This window comes from Seriola dumerili, unplaced genomic scaffold (assembly GCF_002260705.1).
Source record: "Seriola dumerili isolate Sdu_G_001 unplaced genomic scaffold, Sdu_1.0 BDQW01000025.1, whole genome shotgun sequence".
In the NCBI taxonomy this organism is placed as follows: Eukaryota; Metazoa; Chordata; class Actinopteri; order Carangiformes; family Carangidae; genus Seriola; species Seriola dumerili.
In genome coordinates this window covers 14,825,458-14,838,618 of record NW_019174280.1, presented here as the reverse complement: position 1 = coordinate 14,838,618, position 13,161 = coordinate 14,825,458, and the positions used below count along the sequence as shown (strand labels likewise).

Genomic DNA, 13,161 nt, shown 5'->3' with positions numbered 1-13,161 from the left:
CACATGTCTTTTAGACAAAACTCAGCAAATTCATCTAATACTTGTCCATTCTAATGGTCGTTATGTATTTTTTGACAAAACTTTTACACAAATCTCAGCACATTTTTTTCACTTTAATCCAGCAGAGAACTGGAGCAAGCAGTCAAGATCAGGATATGAGTCTGTTTACAAAATCATATTAATTTCTTCCACATAAACTGTTACACTTACTGTAGAATTATTCCCACAGTCATTTTTTTTCTAATGAAAGCTCTTTGTAAATGGATTAGGTGTACAATAATTTTGCATGGCATTAGGCCACGATTACTGGATTGTATTTTTTTTTTTTTTTGCTTCACTGCAGTCAGTTCACTGCAGTTTATCATAAACCGATGTGACAAAACACACAGGGACTGTAATGTAGCCCATATACAATTAAATTTAGCTTTGGGGGTCAAGTGTGCACACTTGACACATTATTAAAATGAAAAATGTTCTTTCTAAAGCTAACTAAAAAATTCCTCATTTTCCATCTCGCTTTCCACAATGACAACAAAGACTAGATATAACCAAAGCCACCTCTGTCTCTCAAGGTGAAGTACGTAAATAAAATAAAAATTCTTTTTTTTTTCCAGTTGTGGGGCCAACAACTTAAGGTCATAGACAAAAATCTTCAGTATGCTATCTGACTGCAAGGCACTTTACAGCCCCAAGATCTCCATGGTAGACCTGTTATGCTCAACAGATCCAAGGTGTACATGTGTGAATGTGAAGTAATGTATTCAATTAAAATCTGTATGCACATTTCTAAAAGCAGCCTTTCCATTTCCAAGAAGTAAATGCATTTCCTTATTAGCCTGTTTTCAAATGATGTCATGGTTGCAAGTCACTTCATGAGTCATTTGCCAAAACTTGACATAAGATTAAGAGCTGGACCTTGGTTATAAACATTGGGGGAAAGTAACTCAGGTACTGTACTTGAGTACAGTTTGTCAGTTCTTGGACACTAAATGATGCTACTTCATACTCCTACTCTACATTTCAAATGAAAACGTGACAGTTTGGTTACTAGACACTTTGCATATTAATATTCAACATATGAAACATGTAAGTTTATACAATATGATGATTAAATTAAGCCATCCAATAAAGTAGGTAAAGATCCCCGCAGATATATTTTAAGACATATAAAAACAATCAACTTTGAATAGTCTCAACAATAAAATAGTTTATTTTATTTATTTTAAAAATTACATCTACTCCTTCTCCCTAACTGAAAAAATCCTTCATCAGTGAATATGCAAATGTTGTTCATTGTAAAAATGTAACTGATTAATGCAAGACTTCTCTTTCACTTAGAGTATAAATTAGATATAAATTATATATTGGTCCATGATTGGCTCCCAAACCATGAGACAGTGGTGAGGTAACAAAATCATACCAGTGCCCCCACTCGCAATGAGAAATACACAAATAGTTGAAAAGAGCTTTCTAGTGTCAATCTCTGCACATAGCCTACTGTACATCCTTCTGCAGTAAAGGTAAAACCAAACATATAGGCTAAGTGAAGTCACATGCAAACATTTTTTTTTTTTTGCTTTTATGTTGATGCATCTATAATAATGATCCAATAATATAGCATGTACAGTAATAATGCACATTGAATGGAGATATTCTCCATAACAATTGTTCCTATTGGTTAATTTTGCAACCAATGGCCAATGCACTTTGTGGTAACAGTAAGTAAAAGATCGGAATACTTTTTATCAACTAACTATAGTCTAAATCACTGATTCCAGCAGAACTACAGCTTTTCCATCGGCCCTCTCCGTCACGTGGCTGTCTCCAGTCCACTTTGCCGGGAGTTCGTGTTGACTTTCGGGTCCGCTTAAGTCCGGTGTGCCTCAGAAAAGCAACGAGGCTTAACAGGAATCAAAGCTGTCATTCTCATTCCTGAGCTCCGGGCAGCGCAGCACACGAGCCGCTCAACACACCTCACTGTGCGCGAGCGCAAATGACCAAAGCCCGTGTTTTTAGCCGCTCTGCTGGCCGCAACCGGATCATATGACTCGGCATATTGGTAAGGCTCTTAGACCTGCTGATGGCCAGCAGTGGCTGCGCTCCATAAGACCAAAAAGCCAAAGGAGTTTAACGGATGTGTTGCTGCGATTATTCGGCCAAGTATCTTTATCCCACATTTAGATTAGCTGCTAATGATGGAGAAAAAGCCTCGTTGCAAGAAACACAAGGCCACGTAACCCGAGAACAAGGGCCATGCCTGTGTGAAGAAACAGCTTTAACCACTGTACAACACGGGCTCATTAGTCCTAATGTAACTGCAGTCGCAGTACTGGTGCTGGGCCTTGTTCTGGAGAGGACAGTGATGGAAATAGTATTTAAACCCTTTGAATAGCCCACCAATTCAAATACATTACCAATACAACAATATAACCTCACAATACTCCAAGTAAAAGTTATGTATTTAAAGAAGAGAGGTATTATTAGCTAAATGTATGGAAAGTATCAAAAGTAAAAGTGCACAATGCATACTGGCCCCCTCACACACTGTATAATATTTCATTATTATTAGAGCTGTAATACCATGTAATCAGCATTTTAAAGTTGTAGCAGGTCAATGTGGAGCTAATACTCAGTCTTATGTTAGGTGTTTTGATTGATACGACATTTTCATAATAGGTTTGGATTGAATTTTTAATTTGAAATGTAGTAGTTGTTGCATAAATGTTATAGAATCAAAAATACAATATACAATCTGATATGTTGTGGAGTAGAAGTATGAAGTAATAACATAAAATGGAAATGCTTAAGTAAAGCACTTGAAAATTGTACAATAGGCCTATTTATAGCCATATGTAGTACTCATTGTGCTGATTGGCCCCTTTCATTGTTGTATTATGATACATTATAATAAATCAGTATTACAGATGCAATAACATGTAAACAGCATTTTCTGGTTAATGTGGGGCTCATTTTATTTAGTTCATAAACTGGTAGGTAGGTTATCAATAAAATCACAACTTATAAGATTATCATAGGTTTTGGATAGATATGTTTATATGAAATGCCACTAGCAGCTGTCACATTTATGTCTTGCAGTAAAAAGTGCAATATTTCCCTCTAAAATGTGTTGAAGTAGAAGTATAAAGTAATATAAAGTGTAAACACTTAAGTAATATTGTACATTAGTACAACCCTTGAGTAAATATTCTTAGTTAATATAATTGGAACTGTTTGTTCCTCTAATATTAAACCAAATCCAAATAAAACTAAATTATCATTAGCCCAAAAGTGGCTTTGGTTAAATTACCGCGCATACAACTGCACTATGTTCAGAAATATTTATTTGGGCTTATGCATTCAAAGTAAAGGTTTACATTACACAGCAAATGCATTTTTAATAGGCAAATTCATCAATTCAATAACTCATAAAGGAGACTCCACTGTCATGAACGGTCAGAAACCTGTTAACAAATTAAGTTAAACATCAGTGAAAAACTACAACAAAGCACACTAAAAGCTTTATGCAACCACAAAAAAAAACACTGCCTGGAAAACAGGCAACATCATACTGTGGTACTTTGGAGTGCTCTTACATTATGTGTGTTATGTCTTTATTTAGCACCCACCCCACCCCGCTGATGTGCACCCCCTCTTCTTACAACAGATACATGTCACCACTAATGGACATCAAGTGCTTCTTTTCTGCAGCTCTCTTCTGGACATATATTAGAGACAGAAAACCCATTTCTCAACCCAACCCATAAATAGAGCACACACACACATTAGCTCACCTGCACACACACATACTCGTACACACACACTCTCACTCGCACACACTCTCACTCGCACACACTCACACACACACACACACACACACACACACACACACACACACACACACACACACACATGGGTGAACAATGCGATTGGAGCGACGACAGTATCGGGCGCTATTACCACACACTTGGCAGTACGTGCACACTCTTGCTGCAATCACACCACACACACACACAAAACATCAACACATTTGAGCTTTAGATACACGTAGCAGGCAGCTACACACGCACACACCAACAACGAGACACACACACACACACACACACACACACACACTTCAAGCCATTCACTCTTTCCAATGACTGCTGTGTGTCTCAGACTGCTGGATGCGCCTGACATTGATTCCAACACAGGTCCTATCTCTTGGAAATCCAAAGTATAAGTTCAAATTAACAAAAGAAAGCTGATTATTAAATATGGTAGTAAGAGGCAGAGTCAAACACAATGTCTGGACAATTTCTACATTTTTTTGTCCTTTTTTTTTGCTATAAATCTGACAAAAACCAAATTCTGCATATTTTTATTTAATGTTTTCTGAAACCATTTACTGCCTTTTGAGAAGAGGGCTGTAAGGATGTGAAACCAAATGTATAATGTTCCCAAAGTCCATTTTGTGCAATAAAAATTCCAGTGCATTTCACTTTCAGTTTCATTTGTTTTGATCATTGAAGTCCTTTGAATACTGACTGGTATCACAGCAGCAGCTGAGGGCTCTACATTCACAAACAGGATGTGTGTCAAACCTCAGGCACGAGACAGTGAACGGTCAAATCTTGCAACTCTCTATAAAAAGGAAAACCGCTGTCCTCCATTTCAGTGATTACCTCTCTCCTCTTCAGGTCAGTTTGTCCTGAATGTTCATCAGGGTGGTGTATGACTTCGCTCGCTTGGCTGTAAAGAGAGAGTCTACATTAGCAATCATGTCTTTTGCAGAAGTTACTAAAAGTGACTTAAATGACTTGACCGGTCTTATTTTGAGATATTCTAGTAACTAGTGTCTAGTGCTTAAACGAGTGTTTGTTAAATAGAGAGAAAAAAAATGACCCATTAAGTAAATTAGCAAGCCATTTTGATGATGATTTGGTGGACATAATATACATTTTGTAATAATAACAATACATTTATTTCATATTTTTCTTTTAAAATAACTCTAATTTCATGTAGATTAATCCTTTATCATCATAAAGTCAAGCAAGTGTTTTTCCCCTCGTGGAGAAAGACAACTACTACAACTTGTAAATTTTGTTTGCACCACAATCACTCGCTATTTAAGAACAAATCTGTTTGTACGATTGGTTTTTGCACGAGGTTCAATGTGTATTTGCCCATCACAAGCCATTTGTTGTACACTGAGCAGCACCGCTCTCTACCCACTGCCTTAAAAACTTCTCTGATCCTTCAAGGCACCCACCATCCACCGACACAGAAAATAATCCTGCAACCCTTGTCTATGATCCAGAGGTTTGCAGGACTATTCTAACCTAGAGCGACCCCACCTCCCTCCCTCCTCCATCCCAGCCAAAGTCCAATATCACAGTCAGTCAACCTCCAGCCCTCCCTCCTCCACAAAGACCCCATACTCTTCAAAACCCTGTCAAAAAATCTCTGTGTGTGTGACAATGGGCGAATTAAGCTGGTTACTCACGGTGTATGAGCTTGCGTTTCTTTTGTTCAGAGTGAAGGAAGCTGCTCAAGTAGAAGATGATGGGCAGAAAGAGCATGAAGCTGGACACAGCGATGACAGGCACCGTCTCCTCACGGGGGAAGGAACAATTGAAATTCTTACTCCACAGTCTGCGTGTCATATTCATCTGAAACGAGGCAAAGGGCCAAATGCAACATAAACTTCAGCTCAGATGACTGCAATTACATGACAGTGTTACTACTAATTCAACACTCTTCGGTTTCTGTTCTAAAATGTTAGCTGTATCCAGGGCTTTTTGGTATGGGAATTTTAGAACTTGCAGCTCTTATTGACAAGTCTTTTTTATGATTCTTGTATTTATGATCACATTTCTGAATCAACGATGCAAGTTCAAATTTCCATCTTTTTCACAGTGTTATTATTTTTTCATATCAGTAACTGCTAATATGAAAACATCAATCACTGAGACATTGCAAAACCAAAGTTCAGTATGGAAAAGAACATCTAATTCTATAATCAAGGCTAATTGACAGTAAGAAAGGAATGTCACACTTTTTTCTCCAAGTTCCAACTTACTTGTTGTTTCCAAACTACATCTTGTGGCGTCACTCAGCAGATGGAGTTGCTCAGTATAGCACTGAACTAATAATTTTTATGCTATTTTCCTATATATACATATGACTGTTTATTATTACCATATTTATATAATATTACACTAAATATTAAATAAATATTAGTAGAACTGTTACTATATATAGCAAACTGAGCAAATCCATCTGCTGAGGAAAGCCACTGATGTAGCTGAAAGCTTCTGAAACAACAAGGTGCACCTTGTGTTATTACCAAGGTCAAGAGTGAACTTTCAAGCTTAATGATTAATGTCACTTGATTCAACATTTTGCCGTGACACAAACATCTTGTCAGCAGCTAAAGGTGAATAAAGACCCCTCTGACTAATGTTCCTTTAGTGTCTACAGATTCCTCTAGGGGGTGCAGCTCCCTCTCTTCCCATCCTGAGGAGGAGATCTCTGCTACATACCGCATCCTCTATGTCGATACACAGAGTATGATTGTTCTCCATTCTGCTGTACAGCTCATTCAGGCCTTTGTATGAGCTTTTACAGTTTTTGCATAGCTCTGTATGATTCCCCTGTGAAGAGAAAATTGAGAAAAAGGACAACAGTCCTCGTGGTTAACTTCTGATCATAAACCAGTACTAGACAGATCAGCATCGCTACCTAATGCTGGAAGTACCTGTTGATACTTCTCAAAGCAGGTGAGAGTTTGGTTGAGAGTCATCATGAAGTACAGTGTGTCATTGGTTAGACTCTGAAGTCCCTCAGTGATGCAGTCTGCACGACAGGAAATACAAACAATAATCAGTTAGGTCTATTATTATTATTCAAGAAATGTGGACAAATTAAATCAGATCCATGATTGCATTTTGGGGCAGTTTCAACTTGGTAACATCAACAACTTTCCCCTATTTTATCCAAGAGTTGAGTTGAACCACATTTATGTTATTTTGGTTTAACAATACAACCAATCATTCCATCAGCACCTGCAAACTGCTAAGTTCCAGCAAATTGGAGCTAAAACAATTAATTAATTAGATGTTATTGTTTCAGTCATTTTCCAAGAAAAATGCTCAAGTTCACTTGTTCCTGTTGCTCAATTGTGAGGATTTGCTGCTTTTCTTGGTCTTCTGTGATACTAAACTGAAAAGTTTGGGGTTTTGGGGTATTGGTTGGAGAAAATGAGCTGGCATCACCTCGCGCTTCAGTCAGTTTCAATGGGCGTTTTTCACCATATTCTGACATTTTCAGACTGAACTAATAAATGATTCATCAAGGAAATAATCACCAGGTTAAACAATAATTGAAATAATCATTAGTTACAGCCCTAAACAAAGCAAATATAGTCTCATGAGAAAATCACACTCACATTTGATACAATTATACACTAATGTCACAAGCTGCTATGGTTTATATTGGATATCCTGACTGGTGGAGAGTCTGTCTAATAAAATTAGAGTCACATGTTTCATCTCTGCAACATTCAGTGTGCCCACCCCTCACTGAATATTGCCTCTACTTGACCCTGCACTCCCCTGTGGTCAAATGCATACCCATCATGTGTGTGAGTCAGACGTTCAAACAAGGCCACAAATCCCTAAAAACACACACACATTCACACACACACACACAATAAAAAGACAGAATACTTACATTTACAGTCTGATTTGGTCCACAGACCCTCCAGGTTGCTGTAGAGCTGATAAACCAGCATCAGCCGATCACTGCGCAGAAGACTGTCCTTGCAGCTCACATTACCAGGACCCATCTGCGGACACAGCCACAGCTGAACATACACTCAATTACCTCCTACAGTTGTATGTAATAGTTGTGTTGATTTTAGAGTATACCTCTGCAGCATAACATACATCAATAATGAGTCTTTCTTCGAATGTTTATTTCTTATTTCATGAACTTTAAAAAATAGAAAAACAATTCAACTGCATCTATAAAAAAATGTTTGTATTCCTTCTTGCTTAACAGATCAGCTAAAAAAAAAATGCACAATTTAAAGAAAGCCAGATAAATAATCGAAGTAGAAGAGACTGAAGTCGTTTTTTCCTCTAATGTGTCACAACCAGTCAGTCACATCACAAGACTCGTGACTCATGATACGACTGCGCGTAAGTGAGGCCTATCCTAAACAAAACAAAAGCACAGAAAAACGACTTTGTGTTTAGCACGTACCTGTTCCGATGATATGTTCGCGTAGATATCCAAGAGGCTGCGATAGCTGGCGAAACAGTTCTGACACACATGGACGGGTCGAGCGGCAGGTATGAGACAGTTCACGTAGGTCACGTACCGCTGTCCGAATATGTGGAGCAGCTCGCTGCAGTAGTCACTGATCTCCAGGTCTTCAGGGAAGGAGGACAGCAGACTGATAGACAATGAGGAGTCCAACGCAGACTTGAAAACAGGAGAGTTCACCACAACATGGCTCAAAGACGGCGTTTGTCCCAGTTTGTCCGCTGAATCTGAAGCGCCGAGGTTTACTCCGTCGCTGGACACGAGAGAGTAAATATTTATTACCAATAAAACAAAAAACGGGCGGGTTTTGCAAAGAGACATGCTTGTGCGCGGGGATTAGAGCATCTGCTCCTCTTCTTTCACCCTAAACAACCCTCGATTTCCTGGTTATCTCCCAACGCGATCATGTGACAGCGTGAGATCTCGCGAGATTTCACTACTCCGTGATCAGAACGGTGAGGTCAGAACACGTTCATGTGAATATGTAAGTTTTGATGTTTATACTCATTGTATACTTTACTATATACTGATATAGAGTTAACATAGTATTTTGGTTACACTTTTATTACTTAACCAAATTTTAGAATCCTGTTTTAGTACATTCTGCTTCAGTGTACTATGCATATGCCACAGTCTTCCTCTTTATTGGTTTACATTCATTTGACTTCTGTTCTGCTTTCACTGTAAGCCAGTGTGTGAATACCGTTATTTCCTCACAAAGTCAACTAATGATTCTACTTTTACCACTTTTACAGTGTATCCTGTCATCATAATAATGTCAATCAATCCCTATATAAAGTTTCACTTGAAAAAAAATCCCAAATTAATTATTATGTTTTTTATTATGTTTAAAGAGAAACTGGTGTAAACTTACTGACTTCACACTTTCACAGGAATCAGTCACCTTATTTATTTGGCTTAAAACTAAATCAATCAATCAATCAATCAATCAATCAATCAATCAATCAATCAATCTATCTATCTATCTATCTATCTATCTATCTATCTATCTATCTATCTATCTATCTATCTATCTATCTATCTATCTATCTATCTATCTATCTGTAACACAAGTTCATCACACCATGTTCATTGTGTACCTGAGACAGGCTAGTCGCTCCTCCTGGTCTCCTCATTATTTACGGGTTTTTGACACCATACAATTTTGCAACGTACGCTCGGCTCGGAGCAAATAATCACGGAGTCAAGGTAAACGATCTGGGCTCCAATCCTGATTGTGAATATTGTCAAAACCCCCTCGAATCAAGCAACCGCAGTCAATGGTCGTTAATGTGAAATTAGTGGCTCTTGATAACTTGCAGGCCGCGTCAATTCCGCAGTCATCAGAGCCTAATGAAAATGAGGGGGGGAGAAACGCGCGCAACATTAGCGGCCTATTCTGATGCCTACGCACAACTCCAGTGGTAAATATGGATTCTGGCCCCTGATGCTCCTCTCACAGCACATGGCACTAGCAGCTCATTAACTCTTCTTCTCCTGACCAGAGTTCACCTAATTGTTCAGATGTTCCCCATTCCTTTATTATTCATTTTTACTCCCAGAAATAGTGATTACAGTCTAAATCCTCTCTTATTTGTTTTTTTTGTTTGTTTTTTTTAGCTTATTGTGCAGTTATGGGTGTCCACTTGGTCACACCTTAGCTTTTTAAAAGTGTAGTTTTTGTTATATAATTAAAACAATAATTAGCCTATTATCATTATCATTATCTTCATCATCATTACTGTTGCTATTGTGCATGCCTTAATAAAACATATAGGCTTATAGGCACTGATGACATCAGGCCACTCACTCACTAAGTTTTGGATGTCTTTCTTTTGCTGGCTATAATCAGCAGAGATTTAAGTAAAATCGGCTTATCATTACTGTTAGAGATGGCCGTTGTCGTCAGATGGCAGAAAATGCCTTCATTAGCATGTGATAGATAGAGAAACCCAGAGGACAAAAATCACTAATTAGGTCCATAAATGAAATGATGGTGGTGATGAGAGCCCTTCAGGGTGATGGCAAGACTCAGCCCAGGAAGCTCCTCTTGATTTGGAGCAGGATACACAGGCTACACATGACCATTTAAAGAGAAATAGTGATCAAAAAATGACATGTACCCACCTTTTACAATATTGATGATGTGAGGGGATCAAAGAAGCCTAACAAGGGCCATTCCAGCAAGACCTTTACCCATGGAGGAAGTGCTCAGATCTTTTACAATACAACATGTACTAATACTCCATTACAAATTAAAGTCCAGCATTCAGTATCCTGCATAAGTAAAAGTACATATACATTTTACTAACAAAATGTGCTTAAAGTATGAAAAGATACACAAAATGGCCTTTATGAGAGACTTATTGTCAAAAATTACTGTATTAATAGACGCATCATTGTGTAAGCAGAATTTTGCTGTTGTAAACAGCAGGTTGAAGCAAGTCAATGTGGAACTACTTTTAGCTACTTTAATATGTACAGTTGTGTATTAATCAAATGGGTCCCAACCTGAGGGTTGGGCTCCTCCAGAGGGACATATGAGAAATCTGAGGGGTTGTAAGATTACTACTGGAGTAAGATATTAGGAAAAAAATAATTTAAAGAAAATCATCCATCCTTAGTTGGAATTTCAAATAAATATTCTGAAACATGACACGAAAGTTCAGTTTATTTTGTGTTTTTTTTTTTTTTTGTAAAACCTTGATTTACATGTACAAATTAATAATTGTAGCAGTCAGATAAATAGAAAAAATGTATAAAGCATGGAAATAGGCTACTCAAGTAAAGTAGTTACAAGGACCACAAAATTGTAATGAAGTGCACCATTTAGATTTATTTATTTACATATTTGGGAAAAGACCACAAACCAACAATAGGCTACTGACTCCTAAAAGTTTATAGTGTTTGTACCTGAAAACACACAAACACATGAGTGTATTAGCTCTGCACCTGTCAACTGTGTTAGCCTACCTAAAGATCAGTTTCGTCATTTTCGTTATGCCCAGTCTGGGCCCTGAGCTTGTGATATGAGTCCTTTCCCTCAAACTGGACAATCACAAAGGGGTTAACTCAAACCGGTTCAGCCTTAAACTTGGCTCTTGGCGTGGGGAGAGAAAATAGCTGTAAAGTTATGCAGAAGTTATTCTTCATCCTTCGGGCCGTCCCTAATCCGCCAAAAACCTCATTCTTTCATCGGAGAACTGTGCCTCCTTTCTTGTTCCCCCCTCTCTATACAACATAAAGTCAGACTGCATTTAATGGTTATGTCGGGATGGGAGAGGGGCTTTCTTCTTCCCCTTTTCTCCAGAATATTGCCCTTTTCGTCGTGTGAGTCTCCCAACCCGCAGGGACCCCCATATTCTTCCCTCCGCGTCTGACTCGAATCACAAACTAACCCTGATTTTCACCACTTTGCTGGGAATTGCGGGGAGTGATAATAGAGATTTCGCTTTCATTTTATACGCTTGACTTGGTTATTGTTGCTTTTCTCCTCTCCCGTGATTCTCCCCTTTTCCAGGGATTAGCCCTGACTTCGCTCGCTATACTGGCCGCCGAAGTGCCCCTGAGCCCCGGGATGACAATTGATGCAGATCAAGGCGGGCCCATTCTGCGCCTTTTGAAAGGGACAGATCTGAGTCGTTTTTGAATGAAGGAGTTTTAATGTTAGAAGCTGATGCTCCGCAGTTTGCTTCCCACATGTTAAATGCTAGATTTCAGATTACAGTTCTTAGGTTTTTGGTGGCAAAAATGTCATATAATAGGCCTAGTGAAGCTGTTGATGATGATGGTGATGATGGTTAGAGTAAGCATCGAGAAGATGGTGAAGCTGCTGATGATGGTGATGTTTAGGTTGCATGGTCAGTGATGGAAAGTATGATGCTGAAGAAGAAAATGATGACAATGATTATAAGGTTATGGCGACATTCATACGTGTGGTGATGGCGGTGTTTGTGCCGATGATGAGGATGAGGAAGATCATGAAAAGTTTGAGTGTAGGAGAAGTTTACTCTGGTTTTCCTGTAGCTGTCAGTGCACTAACACATAGCTCCAAGAAATAATGTTTGAAAAGATACAGTTAAAACTAGGACAACAAAGCAAAAACAAGCTTTCTTTCTACTTGCAAGGATTAGTTTAAATTTATTACTTTAAGTTTATTACTTAAACTAATCCTTGCAAGTAGGATGAAAATATGGAGTCTGTGGAGGAGAGGTAGGCAACTAAAGGTTTATACAAGACCTCTCCTAAACAGTCAAGGCGAGATACAGATGATAACAGGACTACATTATGAGGAGTGGAAAACAGCAACATACAACAGGTCAACAGATCACTGCAAACAAGGACACAAACTGTGCGAGGGTGTGTGGGAGTTCCAAGGGTGCTGGAATAAATATGTTATTTTATGTGGTTTATGTACAGTATGCGTGGACAGTGCAGTACAGCATATACAGTCTGCTTGTAAGATTTCAGATGAAAGTGACATATATTTGGAGTATGAACATATATTAGTAGTATGCACAATAAATAAATAATAGATAAGAGCAGTGGTGGAAAATAACTGCTTTTACGTGCCTTTACTCGAGTACTGCACTTTTTGAGGTACCTGTATATGTTATATATGATATATTTTATACTTCATTGTCAGCAGTTCAAGTGCAAAGAGACATTTCCCCTTCAAACTTCTCTGAAGGTTTTATTCCACAGTTTAACAGTTCATAGCTGTTATTTCAGGATCAAATAGGAAGCTGGCTCCACTGCAGCACTTAAAGATTTTAAAGGAATTTTCTGCCACTGGATGAGAGTTGAAATATTGTAAAGAGGGACAGGGATGGAGGTGCAGACCGAGAGTGTTTA

The 13,161-nt window shown here is 38.3% G+C and overlaps 1 protein-coding gene across 1 annotated transcript; it reads right to left on the bottom strand.

The window, feature by feature from the left end:
• Window positions 1–3,323: 3,323 nt before the first annotated feature.
• ostm1 (osteopetrosis associated transmembrane protein 1) lies at window positions 3,324–8,718 on the bottom strand. The gene is made up of 7 exons (XM_022770079.1): window positions 8,245–8,718; window positions 7,711–7,825; window positions 6,737–6,834; window positions 6,522–6,632; window positions 5,483–5,648; window positions 4,662–4,728; window positions 3,324–3,461 (listed from the first exon to the last, which is right to left on the bottom strand). Exons 1-6 carry the CDS (start codon window positions 8,626–8,628, stop codon window positions 4,673–4,675), a joined length of 930 nt encoding a protein of 309 aa, XP_022625800.1. The 5' UTR covers window positions 8,629–8,718; the 3' UTR covers window positions 3,324–3,461; window positions 4,662–4,672.
• Window positions 8,719–13,161: the final 4,443 nt, after the last annotated feature.